This window comes from Mycteria americana, chromosome 4, assembly GCF_035582795.1.
Source record: "Mycteria americana isolate JAX WOST 10 ecotype Jacksonville Zoo and Gardens chromosome 4, USCA_MyAme_1.0, whole genome shotgun sequence".
Lineage (NCBI taxonomy): Eukaryota > Metazoa > Chordata > Aves > Ciconiiformes > Ciconiidae > Mycteria > Mycteria americana.
The window spans coordinates 21708792-21727720 of record NC_134368.1 but is presented as its reverse complement, the minus strand read 5'-3'; the positions used below and the strand labels follow the sequence as shown (position 1 = coordinate 21727720).

Genomic DNA, 18929 nt, shown 5'->3' with positions numbered 1-18929 from the left:
GTAACAGTCTGCATCTCTATAAAATGAAAATGCTTTCTACCCTTAGAAGAGAGTCTCAAAGAAAGTAAAAAGGCCTCGAAAGTGATGACAGTGTTTTGCTTTTGTAGGTACTTAACATAATGCAGCGATTAATACACACAGACCAGTTCACAAACTAATTTAATAGACAACTGCTGACTACAATTCCTAAACATTTAGTGTTTCGTCATTAGCAAGGAAGGAGTCTATTCTGTCCAAGCATAAATCTCTTTTCAGTTTTTATACAGAATAGATAATTTTACATATTCATCAGTAACTGTAAAATATATGATCTAGTCTTTAGCAGCACTGACTGAAATCACTCTAGATGCTACTTACAGCAACATGTTCAAAATTAAATGCAGCCTTATAATACAATGTATTGGTCGTGAAGTTTCTGCAAATTGTTAAAATGCAAATCCTAATCACTTTTGATTTTAGTTTAGTCAGTGTTTTTATCATCATTTGGTTAAGATAAAAGTTAAAAAAGCAGAATGAGTACATCCCATTGTGAGGTAGCTAACGAAGCATGACAGGAGAGGATACCTGAGAAAGTTTTTAATTATTCTATTTATTTCAAATTGGAGAGTAGTACTTAACTTGGCACTTCTGAAATCCAAAGACGACTCCTACCTTATACAGGTAGGTAGGATTTTTATTTATTTATTTATTTATTTTTTAATTTGGCTTTGGACAACTGAATAGTTATACAGGTAGGTAGGATTTTTTTTTCCTTCTTTTTAAAATTTGGCTTTGGACAACTGAATTAATGGATTATTTCTATTAAGCACCACATAAACCTCAATTAGTGGAAGTCAGCTTTAGTATGAAAATCAAGTCTAATACACTTCTTTAACTCACCTATTCAGCAAAATTACCATTATTTAAGATATAAAATGCTTTTCTAAGTAACAGAATTCTTAATGGATGAAACCGAAGTCCTGAGTTAATAACCACATAATAAAAAAAAGTAAATAGTAAGAATCCATATAAATAAATGCAAAGATTTGTAATCATTTCAGTTAATGCACACAATTAATGTATATTCTTTGTCAGAGAAACAAACAACCAAATTTTAAGTTTTACTGCAATTCAAAATGTCTCAGTGGTTATGATAACGAGCAAAAATTACCCCCTGCAGGCAAAAAAAATGAAATTTTCTATCTTGCCAATAAATCCACAGTGAAAATTTTTCACTTAATTTTGCTCTTTTTAAACATAACAAAACCAATTATATACCAATATGCATACAGCTTAAACACCTATGAACATCTTTCAAAAGTATTGTGCTCTGGTCTGAAAAGAGACTGCCTACAAAAGAGAATTTGTAGAAAGTAGCTTGCTACATGACATCAAAAGATCTGCATGTTTGAGAAGCCCATTAAATTAATTTGTGAAACTGCTCCTACAGATTGCTTTTAAAATTTAATAATTCTAAACAAATAGAAACAAATGCTGTATTTCCGCCATTATGATAATCCGTTCCAGCAAAGACTTATCATAACAATTATTTGCTCCTTTTATTGCCTTCACACTATTCTAAAGCATAGAAATTTTGATAAATATGGAATCATGAATTAACAGAAAGCCACTTGTAGAAGCAAATTATTCAAAGTTTAACAACTAACATTTTTTCATGTGCTTATCGCATCGGTTTTAACTATTTATATTTTATTCTTTGGGGTAATTATGGGTCATATGAAGGCTCTGGAATTTTTTTTCTTCCAATTGAAAATGCAGAACACAGAGAATCAAGGCAATAGGTAGAAACTTGCCAATTTGCATAGCAGATGTTTCCTGATGAAACTGTCAACTTGAGAAACTACACAATAAACTACCTCAAAAATAAAATTTAACACTTTTGCAGTCGCAGCACAAGAGAATACTTCCACTAGCCCAGCCATGAATCATAAAGTTGAAATTTATAGTTATCTGACATTAGAATGGGTTATTGTAACTTTATTGTTGTAAGAATAGAAGTTCTGAAATTTGAAAATCACCATGAAGAGTAAGCAGTAATAAATGTTATCAAACAGCACACACTGTGTATCCCCTTTTTGCTTGCTATTATGCCTTTTGCTTCTTATCTTCTGCTACCTGACCTCTCTTCCAGCTTTCTTCATGAAGACACTCATTGATGCAGCAGGGATATATTTAAGAACACCATGAGTTTCTGTTACATGCCTTCCTACTACAAATTTTTTATCCCAAAACCAGGAATGCATTTCCTACTTTCAAGTTGCATTTATTTCAAAGATTACATCAGGACAGATGATATGACCTAATTTCCCTCAAATGCTTCTCTACCCTAAAGGAAAAATGATCTTAAGACAACTTATGTTTGTGAGGGAGACAGTGCAACAACAATGGTCAAAATCATAATATTCATATTAAAGTACAAGGTGTACATTTACTTTCTACATGACCAATCCAATTTATATGTCTTACATCATCCCACGTCTAGATGTAAATACCATAATTGTTTTTAAAAAATCTATTCTGAGGCTCATCTACTTGTTGCTGCAACTTTTGGCATGTTTTCAGAAAACAGAAAACCAAAACAAAGCAAGAAATAACAGCTTTAGCATTACACTGAGAAAATTTCTACTGTAGACAATTGTGATCACATTTTAAAAAATATATAGATATACACAGATATATATATATATATGGGTGGGAAGGAAGCAAGAGGATAGGAAAGTCACATTTTTATTAGACTGGCAGGGGGTCAAGCGAGGGCAATGATCATGGCCAAGTACTGTTTAGGAGGCCTACTCTATTTTGCCATCCCAGATAGAGGACCATCGTCATGTTTCCCCTATGAACAATACTTTTCAAATGGGGGTTATGAACTAACTCCAAGGTTAGGAAATGAAATTTTTGGGGGAAGAAACTTCAAGTAACAGATGCATTTATTCAAGAGTTGATCTTTTGGAAACAAACTCAGATCGCCAGAAAAAAGCACACCACATATCTGCAGCTTCTGAATTCTCATACTTGAATGACAATACAAAATGCTTTCAGTGTTAATGGAGGTATCCCAATAATTTTCTTCTTAACAATTATAAGCTTTATTAGAAATAAAGAAATTACACACAGACTAAAAATTACTATCAACCTATATTAACAGAGCAATGCTTTGCAAAAAAGAAACCAAACCCCTTGTATTCCAAGTAGGTATAACACCATAAAGCAAACATCACACCTTTACCTTTCTTCCTCATGTACTCTTTTGTATTTATCTTACTGGTTAGAACACAAGAAAAAAATCCCAAACTTTTTTCATATCCTTTTTCATTTCAGCTTTATTCTAAACCTTTGAGTAACTATGGCCACTAGATGGCAATGAAGACCTATACGAAACAAATTTTAACTCATTGATGAAGAGAAGACAAGCCACAACAATTAAAGCACTCTTTTTAAATTAGAACACAGAGAAAAAACTTGGAAAACTATGACTTACTGAACAAGGATAGAAACTTTTGAAGCTGAGACAATTTTAAGTTTGGTTAAAACTACCAAACAAGAAGAAAGAGTCTGGACATTTATAATTTGAATGGGTTTTCTTATGTGTCGGCCTCTTACCCTTCAGATATAGCCAAGTACAGTCTAGGGGCTTTTTACTTCATATTTACAATCCTAGGAACTCATGTATAAAAGAGATGAACTATAAATTTTCTATCCAATATAGCATGAGTAATCCATGAGTATCCTCATGTTTCTAATTTTCACAGAGGATTAAAGAAAGTGTCTTTGATATGTATAAAATAACTGCTGGAAACAGGTTCTCTCATTAATAAAACATTTCCGATGTAAATAGGAATGTAAATGTTTATGTGAGAGGCTGGCTTTCAGGTAACTATAAAGAGGAAAAGAGAGAAAGTCACCTCCCCAAAATAAGCAAAGTAATTTAGGTAAAGTAATTTCCAGTACTACTGATGGGAAATAAGGTAGGACAATGTTTGGTGGAACAAATGAAAATAATCTTCCTTCGACCTTTGATTTACAGGGCCTACCCCTCTTTTTTCTTTAACCACAAAACTAAAATAAGAGTGAGTAGGAGGTAAAAATTCTTCTGAAGTATTAATCTGACCTACAGTAAAAAGAAAATTATGTTGGAGGGAAAGGCAGCTGTGTCTGGTTCTTCTGAGCTTGTTCAGAATTTTCAGTACAAGTAGTAATGGTGAAAAATAACATAGGATGTAATTTCCTCACTGGATTTATAACACATTCTCTTAATACCTCTTCTCTATGCCATGAGCAGACTGGCAATTCCTTGCTGAATGAGCAGTAAAACAACACAGGACATTCTTCTGTGAGGTGAACACCTAACAACTTGATCTAAAAAACACATGATATGTGTTAGGGATCAACTTTGTGAGTTCTTTCATTACTGGAAGTGTAACAACCAGGAATGTCTTTCCTAGACAAAACTTATTCCACACTTGTTAGAGCTGCATGACGAGATGTAGATTCAGTGCTTCCTACTTGCTGATATAAAGCACAGTGACTGAACCAGGGTAACATTTTGGGCTACCAGGTCTCTGTATTTAACATGTGTATTTAACTTCATGTATTTAACATATCTCTACAACATTTTGTTGCAGATTCCTAGTTTCTCAGAAGAGGCTCTCGGTGAAGCTCCTCCTATGCATCTTCCAAGAATCTGTGATCAGTGTAATTAAAACGATGGGCAGTTTTAAATGAAGCTGACATTGGGACTGATATTAGCCAGGAAAGGTCAGAGGATCAATCTCCAAAAAGTAAAGGGCATCCCTATAGTGCCTTCTTACACTATAATTTCATGGGCTGCTCAAGTGAGGAAAGACCATAGTATTACCAACCTCATGGTAGACTCCAGGCTCAGTAACTCAGTACAGCAAACAGAAGCAAGCTGTTACTCATCTGTTCCGATAGATCTGTTCCATCAGACCAACTGGAAACTGAACAGTTTTCCATGGCAAGAAAACCAAGCTGAGATTTGTCTAAGGATGCTCCCCTTTATTCCAAATGACTTGAAGGGAAGAACAAGATAATTTATAGTGGTTTCTGAGTCTTGACTGCAACAACAGAAAGTGGAATAGGTTGAGTCTTTGGCACCACCTGGAATATTGTTTTAAATCAGACAATCACTGAAGGAGGGAACAATATTCCTTCAGTCAATTCCCTCCAATAAATACAGAGAAAATATGATACTTCAGGTCAGGTAGAGAAGCTACCCTAACTGAACTTGCCAGGAAGCAAGGGGTACAAAGTAAAATAAAATCAGTTCATGTCATTGCTACCTAGTTCTGATGCACTCAATGCTCTTTTCAAATAACAGGCTTCTGTTCAGAAAGGTTTGCTTTTTCAAACCATCCAAGTCATCCCTGTGTTCATCTTACAGAAGTCTGCCTTCAGGAGGCTTTAGAGGTGTCTACCAGCTGGCTTTCTTCATGTTTAAGGTGACATTAGCAGGGAAGTTTTTCCTTTGTACCTGGTGTTCAATTCTGAGTTGGTCAAGGCAGGAGGTGTGTTTGTCAATTACCCACATTGTTCTGAGCATGAAACTACTCAGCAGTCTTCCTTCCTTCTTAGGAGCTGGAAGAACTAACAACATCCACTAAAGAATTCAATACAACAACAAACAAATGAAAAATCATTAGGTGCTAGAGTGCTAAGGATGAAGTAGTGGAGCCATGGGCTAAGCTTTTTCCAGGGAAAAGGCTATGCTGTCAATAACAAGAGCATTAACCAGAGGGCAGGCACACGCAGTTTGGTGAAGTATTTGAGCAGAAATTACAGGAGCTCCTTCACTAACAGCCATAAAACACGACACAGCTAGACCATTCTCAGGCTAATCAGTAGTGATAATGTTTTAACTCAGAACAGCATGTAATCCACAAACACCAATCGGGCTCACAGTCTTTGATGAACTGTCTTGGAATCCAAAACACTTCAGTCCTTTAAACTGTTGAATGTTCACACCGTTCAGACTCTGAAGAGAGAAGTCTCAGTGAATGGTAAATATGGAAAAAATACAAGAAGCACAAGCCAAACACCCACACTCATCAGGACTAAACATCACCCAAGTCTCTATCAGCTGAATGCCTCTGAAAGATAACAGCCATCCAAAAGGAAACATTAGGCAAAAAGTCTTAAATTCAACTAACATCCATCCCTGAGCTTCTTACCCCCTAGCTTCTTTGTTAAACTAAACAGCATCAACTTTGGGAAGAGCAAGGCTAATAAGAAGAGCCCACTTAAGGAAAGAAGCCTTCTTTCATTACTGTTATTTAGGGACAAGTATAAAGAACACTCTCAAATTAACCCAGAAAGTCTCCATCCATGTGGCAACAACCTGGAATTGCGTTTCTGTGAGGCCTATTTAAACCAGACCACACTACGTGAGATCTGTGCTGTCTACAGTGAGTTTTCAACAGAGTATTTCACCATCGACTAAGCCTCATCAAAACACTGAAAGGTAGTTATTGTGCTAACCTTTTAATTGTGCCCTGCAAAGTTTATTAATGATAAATATTTTCCATGACCTCACAGCAAACAAGGTTTAAAGACTGGAACAAAAGGTGGAAGTTTGTTTAGGGTTTTTTTTAGGTTCTATATTCACTTGAAAGACATGTCAAATTTAAGAAATAATTCCTTTTGTAACTTGAATTCTCAGTTACAAAGATAGTGCAATTTAACTTATTCTTTATGGATCAAAAATTAACCAGATTATATCCATGCCATGATGAAGTCCTGTGGAAAACATGAGATTTTTTTCCATAAAAACAGTTATGAAATAGGTTTCTGCCTATAAAGCAGATGTATGCAAAACGACTCACTTCAGAAATGGTATTTAATGTAAAAATGGTGAAAACTTGATTGACCAGTTGCATAAAGCAGCCTTAAACCTTTGCTAATTTTGCTCAGTCCAGCAATACAAAGAATCAAAGGGCACGTTCTGCTATGAATAAAACAGAAGCAATTAAAAAAACTCAAAAAAAAAGAAGAAAAAATAAGAAGCTAATTCGTCATTCAGTTTCACTAAGTACCTTAAGGCACACATGGATCCAAGGATTTAATAACTGGCATTTTTCTTTACGCTGATAACAACAGGACATTATTACTGATGCTAACAGTCTGGGAACTAGCAGAACAGTACCAGAGACAGCCTAAATGGTGCGTTAAAATGTAAGAAAAACTAAAATATTTAAAGTGAAAAATGAAATCTTAGTATGTATTCCAAACTTTCATACCCATACCAGAATGTCAATCATTTCACCATCATATTATTTTATAACAAACATCCAATCATTTTCATTCCTAGTCGTTTTTCACAAAGGTCTGAAGTTCACTACACTCATTTGACATGCTTCCATTTTTAAAGAGGTGAATCTGAGATACCTTTCATGAACAAATGCAGTTGTGCTGAGATAGGCAACTGAACTGAGCCTCATAAAATCTAAAGTGGTAAAAGAATGCCTCATTCCAGTTAGCAATCGTTTCAAGCAATGAGAAACCAATGACTAGTTTACCGAACATTACCAGTACTTAGGTAATGTATGTGCCACAGTAACTTTAATAGCATCAAGTGAAGTATACACATATATTCAAGGCAACAGGAATTTATGGCAATACTATGAAATACACACAGGAGCGTTCAGAAACTGTTAGCAAATAACAATTTGAAGCTTTGCCCTGTATTCTTCGGAACACTTAACGTAAGTTTTCCAAACACTAATGGAACTTCTAATAATCAAAATTACTTTATCTTTTTATTTTCTCCCTTCTTTCGATGCAATTTGTTCTCCAAAATAATGATATACAGGACAGACTTGCAAAATGTTCCTGCCCTCATGAACTGCTCTGGCCCCAGGAGAACAAACTGACTAAAGTTACAGATACACTGTTGAGAAAGTCACTTTCTTATCTGCAGGCACACCCCTCATTTTTTGGGAGTAATATGCTTAACTCATCTGCAGTGATGAGTTAACTGTGCAACTCTTGTATGACAATACAATCTGAGAAGATAAAAATCAGAGGCGCCTATATTGTCATGATACATCTTTTTGCTGTTGAGTTTGCCGCAAAGGGTTAAAGTTACCATTTACTGCTAGTAAGGCCTTGCATTGCAACCCCTTTGCATTTAAGCGTGGCAGTGAGCAAGAGGGCTACATAGTTATATAGCAGATACGCAGCATACTTGTCTGCTTCTGTGCCCTTCTTCCTTCCTCTCTGACTTCCCATTTGATTCTCATCAAGAATTTCAGAAAGATCTAAAAAGCACTTTGAGTAAACAATTCCATGGAGCTGCAGAACCTGGATACTACCCAAAAGAAAGGATTTGAGACACTGGCTAACAGAAAACATGACACATATTGAAAGACACGTACTCAAGCACAGAATATTGAAGAACAGTTGAAAATGTAGCCTGCATCTCTGTGATTCACAGAGATCAGGAAGTGCAATTTAGATTGCTATCAATGAACCAAGAACTTTGCAGGCTTAATTCTAACATTCATGTTTTCTAACACTTTCATATATAAATACGTTAAAATCTCAAATCTCAGAAAACTGTAAAAAACATAATGATGTAGGACTTACACAACAGCCGTGAAAGAAAGGTTAAAACTTCAAAACCATAGATGTGCTGAATATGTGGTCTTTTGTGGTGAACAAATATTAATAATACAAAGTATCTGAAAACTAACCAAATACTGTGCTATTTATTTTAGTGAAATTTAAGGTAGAGAAGTATCATTTATACTTAAAGAAAATTCTCTTTCAGCATGAGAGAACTAGAAATCTGCATATGAAGGACCATCCTATTTGCTTCTACTAGTCATGCAAAAAAAAATATCACATGGAGAAGACTACAGGAAATTCACCTGTGCCTAAAAAGCATTCATGCTCACATCTTCCTGTAGATTCTTTTCCTTAGAAAACTACCTATTATTGTAACTTGTACTGTATTAATTTTTACAATAGAATGTTTATCATAAATATGGTTATGATTGACCTGTCATTCCTTTTAAAGCTATTACAGATCTGATTCAGGAAAGTATCTTACTGAGGCTAGCAATTTCCCTTTCCTATTAATTTGAAATTACTCAGGAAAAAACTCCTCTACAAATAGTCACCATTAATCACCTTGTTTACTCCAGATTTAAAATGGAAGGTTTAAAATTAGAGCCATTTTAGTTCAATGGAAGAAAAACTTCACCCACAGATAGAGAACCTGTTGGTAGAAAGAGGCATCACTACACTGAATGCCACAGGGTTGCAGCATTTGTTACATAATTAAATGATTTACGAGAACACATTTTGTTTTACGTTTCTTCAGACTATAGTACAATCTGAGGAATTCTGCAATGTACTACACACTATAGTTTCCCTAGCTGGGAGCTGTAGAGGGAAGCCAGGAAAGAATAGACACTTACCTTTTTTCATTTCCATATGATTTCTGCGCAACTTTCGCATGGAGTATTAGCACTGTTTGATCACCTCGCTCCTTTAGGTAGTTTCGCATTGCCTCCCTAAAAATGAAAAGACAAAATAAGCTTTGAAAGTTCTTTTGGTTTTGTTTATAACTATAATAATCCAAAGACAGTTTTAGGACAAAAAAATAAAAGACGACCCACACCTGAAATTCAAAAAAGGCAACCATTAATAGGGTCAAGATTAGTTTATTTTGTTTTTAAAGACAATTACACAGCAAAAAGAAGCAACTATCTTGCATGAAGCTAGCAGTAGGGGTCTGTGGTCATTTACATTTACTACTTTTTTCCAGAAAAAAAAGATGCTTTGACGTAAAATCGTACCAATGCCAATCACTATACCATGTTCAAAGCCCGATTTTATAAAGTACCATGCCACAAATACTTGATTAGAACAGGCTTTATTAATTCAATATTGTCTTCTTAACCAATTTAGTCTCTCATGATAACGACAAATCGTTCTGAAATTTTGTTTTAGCTATTAACTAAATGAATGCAATGTTTATATAAAAGTTTTCTTTTGGTTGTGAAGATACTAAGAAAAAGTTCAATTCTTCAGCTTATTCTTTCACCTAGTTTTCTAGAGAAAGCCTCTACTTCCTGCATACAATCAGGTAAAAAAAAAAATTAGATTTTCTATCGTTCATCATCACTGTAATGACAGACGTCATATAAAAGCTATAATTACCTCAAACACACCAACAGCAATTCCTTGAGAGAAGTAAGAGAACAATACACCCTATCATTCTTCTGTATAATAATCTAACTGTTCATTAAGCAGCATGCCAAATTCAACACCCTAGGGTTGTGTCGGAGTGCTGACAGGAACACTTTTAAGTCCCTGGAGGAGCTTTTGCAGGTTGAATGCCCACCAATGCACTCATCTTCAAAGTCATCAACCAGAGAAACAAATTATGAATTTAACAGGAAGTTATATGAAGAGATGAAACCCTACGGAAGGGGGATTTTTTGGGTTTTGGTGGGTTTTTTTTTTTTCCTTTCTTTTTTCTTTTTTTTTTTTGTGACCTGCACCCAACTGTTGAATTCCCTTTGGGCAGATCTAGAAAACCAAATGTTACCAGTGAAAAAAGATGGAAGATAAAAAGCAGTATTTTGTTGACAAGAACTTTTCTAAAAGAAATCCCCACATACAGTTTCACAGAGGAAAGCAAGTAGATTGGGGAAGGGGGGGGTTGGACAACAACAACAATCCAGCTTTGCTAATGATGTTTTGTAAATTCTTGCATTTGTCATGCCTGCATAAGACAGTGATCAGCGTGCTAGATTTTCTGTGTAAATAGCAGGATATAAGAGCAAAGACTTGAATTACTGTTTTAAATTTGGACTAACTTGATCGATTTACATTTGACATTGGTAAAACTGATGTTTATCCATGAAAGCACAGATGGAAGAACTGTCTCCAAGCGCACAGACTTACTTTATTTACATCCATTGTTTAAGAATGTATTTTAAATGACAAAACATAATTCACTGTGAAATTACTGTTATACATTTCATTATGATATATATTAGCTGCATTTAAGTGGTTTAAAAACTTTTTATCTGTCAATTTGATATAGTCTATTAAGAGTATTCATACTAAATTAAGAACATCTGTCATATTAAAAACTTTTGACTTGACTACCATTGAAGAAAACACTCAAAACCAGCAACCCACACACAAAACCGCTAGGTGCTATCTAATATTTATTTAGCATTGTATAAGGAAGACATTCTGCGTTTTCTACTGGTCTGTTGCTACAGTGGACTTGTACAATCCAAGCTCCTAGGAGAGCTAGGAATGTTCCCCTCCAACCCCTCCCACTGATAAAGAACACACATAACCATTGCAATTCTTACATGACATTTTTCATTATTAAATCTTAAAACTCTCCATGAAGGTAATACTATTATAGTTTACATCTAAAAACAACTAGCACAGTATGAACATAGTGTTGTTCCGCTGGAGCTTGCACAACAATGAATAGATTATTAGACAAACAGGACTGCCTTTACACAAAAAAGCAGAATAATTCTCCAACAATTGAATTAAATGCCTTTAAGGGTTTACAGATGCATTTTTTAGCATCACATAAACAAATCTAGCTCTTAAAAATTTGTGTGACAGTTTTTCCGTTTCAGCATTTTTCTCTTCAGAGAAAAAAAAGTTAGGTTGCTTCTTTCTAGCGCCTATCAGTATAGAAAAGCTTTACAAGCTACTGCTTTGAAGGATGGCTAGCAGTTCCCAGATGCTATCCTGTACTCACAGGAAAGGGTACCTGGCACATCTAGTAGCTAAAATCCTGCACATAAAATTTAGAGTCACTATAGTTAATAGATAACTTAGTTAAAAGACCTTACACTAAATAGTCATTATTTTTGTTGTTCTTTTTAAATCACAGAAGATAAATTCTATCAATAACTTCAGGGTGATACTAGCAGGCGTTAACTGCTCAAGATGGAAGACAGTTCATTACGTAAAACTTAGTACCTTTAAATATCCCTGAAAATAGGTAGGCCAACAGGAAACAGCAATTTTTGTTCAATTACTTATAAGTCAGTATAGATCAATTTTGCATTGAAATGAAGTTTAACAATGACATAAGCTAACCTGAAGCTTATCAAGAAATGCAATGAGACAGATATCCCCAACACAAAATGTAAGTGCTCTTTCCCCACCCTGTGCTTTACATGACACATCATAATTTCATTCAAAACAGAAGTAGGCCAGAGTGACAATGGGTTTCCATGTCTTTATGCAGCACTATTACCACACAAAACTATAGAAAACTTGCACATCTTTTGTACTTCAAGCAAACAGTGGATTTTAAACTCAGTAGCTACTTATAATCAGCGCAGTTTGTGGCACAGAATAATAAATATTTGTGTAGACTGTATTACAACAGTTAGGAAAAAATGGTGACTACTTAACAGCTTACTTCCCAGGCAGAGCAGGAGCAAGTCAGGCACAGTACTCCAGTCACTCTAAACACTTTTCAGGATGGATTGACTTGATGGTACTATTTAATGCTATCTCTGACTGTTTAGGTTTCACCAAAAATTGGTTAATATCACTCCTTGACAGCACTGTGTTAATTTTGCTCTTTACCTGCTGTATGACAGCAGTAATGTAATAGCTGAATTTTGGCAGTAAAAACTGTTATTTTACATGACCTCACAAGACACTTTTACCCCAGAAAAGAAATCCAGCTCATTCCTGGTGATTTAAAACTTCTGGCTGCTGATTGCATAAAATTGAAAAGCTCTGATATTTAAAATTCTAGGATTAGCAAGCCACAATTTTTTAACTTAGAAATCCTTCTGAGAATGAAAAGGATAACTTTGGAAAATTGTTAAAACCAGAATTTCTTTAATGCTTACCTGGTGAGCCGTTTCGGTTGAGGTCGCTCTCCAAATTTCCTGAAAAAAAAAAAAAAAAAAAAAAAAAAAAGTTGCTAATTTAAAACAAAAGTGTTTAGTCATAATTTTACAGTGAAATACTATCCCAATTTTAAAATTTTTGAAAATGTACTGGAATTTGGTGTCTTTTCTTTGTAATTTCCTAATAGATTACTATAAAATATCAACCACCTCCTTGCAACAGCTTTTCCCACAATAACAGAGGCTTTTTTTATTTGGAACACTAGATAACTTTCTTTGCTAAAGTCACATTTACTTTTTTCTCTGAATTGCTTTTGGAGAGTTACGATATCACAAGTATGTAAATAACCAGGAGATCTTTGCCATAGCATTGACCAGAAGTGCCAACAAAAAGCAGTTATTATTAACATACAGAAATTAACAGACTTATCTCTGAATTGACAGACCACAGTGAATGTTTCCCATCAAGACAATTTCTCAGAAATTTTTCCTTAATGACTTCTTACAAAAAGGACAACAACATATTTCGTATGTGCCAGTACAGAATTATAAGAAAAATCTCTCTCATGGAATGTAGCTAAGCATGATCCAGAAATATCCTGATATACACTTAATGTTTTTTAGCCATGAAGTGTTTTGAGACAGATGTATTTCTTTCAGTGCTTTAACACTGTTCTTGAGAGAGAGTAGACTCTTTACACTAGGTTAAGACTTTCCACAAAAGTCTTTATTTACATAAGACACTGAATTTACACAGGACAGAAACATTTTCATTAACAAAAACATCCTCAGATTAAAACAAAATGGTCAGGTAAAAGACCTGAAAAAAGGAAGGCTGTACCCAGCAAAGTACATCTGCTCAACCTGGTAAGGAAGTATAACCACAAGCTAAAATGAGGACAAAGGGGGGGGGGGGGGGGGGGGGGGGGAGGGGGAAGGCAGGCTTAGCTTAACACCTTTCTATCTAAAAATAAACTGAGGCATAAGACACTGTGCTTCTGCTGCCAGTGTTCATAAATATCTCTCTGACTTACCAAACTCTCTGATAAGTGGGCATATCTTTCCCTTTATGTTTCTTGGATAGTGAAAAAAACCCCTAATATTGCCCTACAACAGTGGTGGAGGCTCCCTAGGACAACAAGAACTTGATCATTAAATGATGTGACAAGAAATTCCCCTGTCCATGCAGTGGCTCTGTTCTAAACTCTACAGCTACTGGTGGTGGAATCATTTGAAACATTCCAATTTCACTTGAGTAATTCTAGAATGTACAAAGTAAAAATACATAGCTATTGCCATTTATATAGTTGAGCAGAACAGCACTCTCCTGAAAAGACAGTGACAAGAACATTCAGCAGATTTTGAAGTTATTTTTCAAGAGTGGAGAAATTAGACTTCTAATGTACTGGTAGTCCATTTGACGTAAAGGAACTGAATAAACAAGATGAAGCCAAATTATTATTTTCAGTTTAAACAATGAAATTAAAATTTATTTTTCCAACCAGACGTAAGTTCCTTTCACATTTTACTTTGTTGTTGTTAGTATACTGTTCACTTGTTTGGCTTTATTTTAACTTTAAATGAAGCAATGAAACTAAAATTCTTGCTGCAAGGTTTGTTTTTATGTATTTTGAATTTCAAGGTCTATTGGACACATACTTCATTTGTATTTTTCTCTGTGGTATGTATCACTGCATTGTCCTATTTGTAATGCAGAAAGGTAACTAGAAAACCCAAACAGCTTTGCAGTTTGGCAGCAGGAAAGTTATATCCCAAAGCCTTTCTGCTTCTACCACTTATCTTTTCAGGATCTGCTCAGCTTCACCTCCTGGGCATGCACACCCTGTGCCTCCGATTTTCCCTGGATAACAGTGTGAATAGGTGTGCATATCCCCCTCACCCCCAGGACTATCTATGTAGTTACTGTTCTCCCCGAAGACCTAGGATCATTTTATCTGGCAGAGGATTCACCTGTCTCTGACTCACTGACTAGACAACAAATTACCTTTAAGCAATACTCTACAGACAAACAACATCCCTATAGATTAGCTGCCTGATTTTGAGTAGAACTACAGTCTTTGTTTCAATCCCTCTGCACATTTTAATTCACCATGAAGAAAATTAAGAGGTGCCTATTTTGGAGCAAAGGAGGCATTACACACACCACACTTGCTTGTACTGTGGCCAACAGATGCAATCCAAGATGAGGACACCAGTACATCAGAAACTGCATTAACACAAAAAAACCTCCCAAACAAAATCTTACACTCCCCTAAGGCAACATCTACCCATGCAGAACTCGAGCACAGCAGACACATTCCCCTTGCATGTTCACTTATTGATGCCTAAAAGGAGCTTTATTAATAAGGCATCTACACAAACAGTTGCAATTACTTAAAGAAATAAACCCCATATTATTCTTTACTTTTTTTAGGAAAAAGTACCAGAATCCGCATTCTTCAGAGGCAGAGCTAAAGCACTGAGTCATTCTGGAGATGCACAGGGTAAGCTCTGATCATCTGATGCTCAATGCAGTACCTTTATAAATCACATGCCAGCTTTCCCTAGCCTCCTCCATCCAAAATAAAGTTAATTATGTCACTGTAATCAACTTGTGAACACATATAAATGCTACCCTTAGCAACACGAACCTTCCAAAGAGATGATCTCTAAATTTGGTAGATCTTTTATTATTCTTTCAATATACGTTAGAGGGAAAGGTAGAATAAGAAGAAATTACATATTCATATTTACTGAAAGTCCAATTTTTTACTGTCTCTAAACTAAGTTCAGCTACTTTTTCCTCAATAATGTCATCTTGATAGATGCTTGATGGTTATGTACCCTAGCCTTGGTGTCAATGAACAGCACTTTCCTATACCACCTCAAAATCATTTCAAAGATCCCATAAATGTTCTTCAGAACTAAGAACTCTAAGACTTGACCTACAAACCACTTAAATTAATAGACATTTTCACAGGGATAACTGTATTTTAGGAAAAATTAATGTGACTTGTACAGGAATACTATAAATCAAATTATTTAAATAAGTGACCAATATGTACATCAATAAGGTTGATTGACATTGCATTCTTACACATCCAGTAAAAAACCTCGCTAGCGCAATAGCAATAGTCAAAGAAGTTAGAATTCTAAGAATGATTAAGAATGGAATAGGAAACCCAAACATTAACATGCCATAGCATTATTCTGTCACACACCCACAATTCTGAAAACTGCCTGAACTTCACTGAAAAACTAGTGGAAAAAAGTTATCTAAGAGTAATAAAAGATACTACAAAAGTCAATATGGATGATCAATAGTTTTCATACGCAATTGGATAAAACTCTTTAGCCTTTAGTGAAAGTGAGAGCACGAGAGAAAAGTGACAAACGGAGGCAAAGACCTAAGAGACTAATAAGAGATATGCAAAATGTGAAAAGGAGATGGTTATTCTCCATCTCTCACAAACACAGGAATTAGGAAATATATCTAATATCAAAAAATTTCATTTCAGAATAAAAAATTTTTTCCTTGCTCTACAAACACTGTTATAACTAACTTGTGAAACATATTGCTAGAGGATATTGTGGAGGCTGAAAGCACAAATGGACTCTAAAGATTAAACAAAGTCTGGTACAGAACTCCATTAGCTTCTATTAAGTATGACTTATTTTTTACAGCCTTGTTCTCAGGAAAACCTAAACCGTGTTCTACCAGCAGCAAAGAAGTTACCAGGAGGAAAAAAACCAGTCTACATTTACCCTGTCTTTCATATTTTCCTTGATTGTCCATTACTGATGACTAGTAGGCACAGTCAGTACGTATACTCCTTATGAACCTGATCTATTCCACAGCAGCGGGTGCATCCAAGATGCCAGATTTTCAGTCACATTGCAAAACTCAAGATACACAAACAAGACACAAAAGTTAAAAAAAAAGTATCACATGTATTTCATTTAATGGTTCATCTGGTTTACTTTTGCCATGTGTTTGCAACTTGATGCAGGTACCTGTATTGACAACACAACCTGAAGTACAAAAACTATCAGTAGCTACCACTTAGAAGAAAAGACTAAGAGGCTTTTTAGTTTTTCTGATGTTAAGACAGCCCATCTGAAAGTGCAAGAAACACATCTTCTATGGTTTTGTACTAAATGACAGACATTGTACAAGCTATGATTGCTGTTATTTCAAACTTTCATATTTGACTGGCATGTTGAAAAATCAGGCAGTTCAGACACTTCAAGGTTACCTGTCAGAGATGACAGAGACTGCGGTATTTTTCTTGAGTAGGTTTTCCCTGGATTTCACTGTTTTGGAATTTCTTTTTATATTCACTATTTCTATTCCTCCTCTTCCTTTACATCTTGAAAATATGCAGATTGATGGATAATAAAAATATACAGGAGAAAAAACTAAAAATGTATCATAGTTCTATTCCTATAGTGCTTATAAAATAAGCTAAATATAATTAGGATTTCAAATTATATATAAGTTATATATCATTATATCTGAATGGTCACTAAGTTCCCTTACTTTCCTGTTTTTGTTATTCTACTATCCAAGACCAAGCACTGTTTCAGGTGTACTGTATTGAAATTCTGGACATAAAGTCAAGTTGCCATTTCAATTCACAAAACTAATTAAGTGCAAACTGTATTTTATTAGTATTTCCCTAACACACTGCACTGTAAACACCAGTGTGAGCATTAGTGACACCATAATCACTTGCTGTTGCAGCAAGTTACACTTGTTCTAATCATTCTTTTCCCAGTCCTGTATTTTCTCCAACCACTAGTTTCTATTCTGTTATTTCATGTATTTTATTTGTCTTCTGATGCTTTGCATAAATTAATTTCACTTCCACGTTTTGCACTGTAGGAATAACTTTTCTCCCACATCATGTCCCAAATCATTCTTCTTTTCAAGTCCATGCATTTAGCAAGTCCCAGTTTGCCATTCGAACTTTTATTCAAACTTCTTTTCCCCATTCACAGAATGGGAAGTGAACTTACTCTTTTTCTTTTTACCTCTTTACTACCCCTTCAAGTAACTATGGAAATGAACAAGTGCACTAACATCAATCTTACAAGTACACTAACTAGTTTTGCTCAAAGTTTTAATATTCTCAGGTTAGGTAAAAACATGACACAATATACAGGATAAGTTTCAAATGTTTTCAGAAAATAGCAGAATGCCAAATCTTATTTGGAAATCCTAGCTGGTACAATACGTACTATACTATAGTTTTCCAAGGCTGCAGGAGTATGAATTTCCACTGTTTCCAGCACCTACAATGGAGCACAAAGACAAAGAAAATCTACCAGTTACTATATGACTCTACTAAAAGTACCAAACTTTTTTTCTGTTATACAGTCTTACTTTCTGGAGATAAACTTAACTGTTTTGGTTGATTTTTTTTTTTTTCCCCCAATGTTTCTATGTGTCAAGTCAACTTTGGAAGGAAAAATAAATAAATTAAAAACAACCAAGACAGTTTTGCCACTTGCAAGAACACATTTATTAAAATATATATATACACACAAAAAAAAAAAAAAAAAAAAAAATCACATGTTGTCCCATCCTCAACTTTGAAAATCTGTGGTCACTAAACTGCTTTGGCATCCTCCTGCCTGGAATATGAACTTTAAATTTTTCCAGTATTGGCCTTCAGCCAAGAACATCCTTTTTACAGTCCCTAAGAAAGTCCATTCACCTTTATTTGCCAAGCACAGAAGCCTTAAAAAAATATTTCCACAACATTCAAACAGAGGCAAACTTTAGCAATTTGCCTTAAGAATTCTATCTTCACTTGGCCTATAGACTGACACAATTTTTGGAATCTAGTAGGAATAGCATGGATATTTCTGTAAGCAATGCTCTCCAGAGAAGCAAAAAGCAAAAGGGAGTTATCAAATTTGAATACAGTAGGAATAACAGCTGAGCAGAAAGCAAGCATGCCAGAGAGGCCAACACGGGGGGAATAGCAGGAAGAGTGAGGACTAAGAATGGGAAGATGTAAGTGGCAAACTAAGACTTGCTAGGTG

The 18929-nt window shown here is 35.1% G+C and overlaps 1 protein-coding gene across 3 annotated transcripts in view; it reads right to left on the bottom strand.

Annotated features, from left to right (window-relative positions):
• RBPJ (recombination signal binding protein for immunoglobulin kappa J region) overlaps positions 1–18929 on the bottom strand; it is a 60830-nt gene that overhangs the window by 14773 nt on the left and 27128 nt on the right. Inside the window, exons 1-4 of one of the 3 annotated variants that reach the window (XM_075499878.1) lie at positions 18120–18173; positions 17135–17248; positions 12879–12917; positions 9441–9536 (exon numbers count right to left, since the gene is read on the bottom strand). In XM_075499878.1, coding sequence (XP_075355993.1) covers positions 9441–9529 — 89 coding nt within the window. In that variant the 5' untranslated portion in view covers positions 9530–9536; positions 12879–12917; positions 17135–17248; positions 18120–18173. Of the gene's footprint in view, positions 1–9440; positions 9537–12878; positions 12918–17134; positions 17249–18119; positions 18174–18929 lie in introns of those variants that run through there. The other 2 variants (XM_075499879.1, XM_075499877.1) reach the window with 2 other exon arrangements.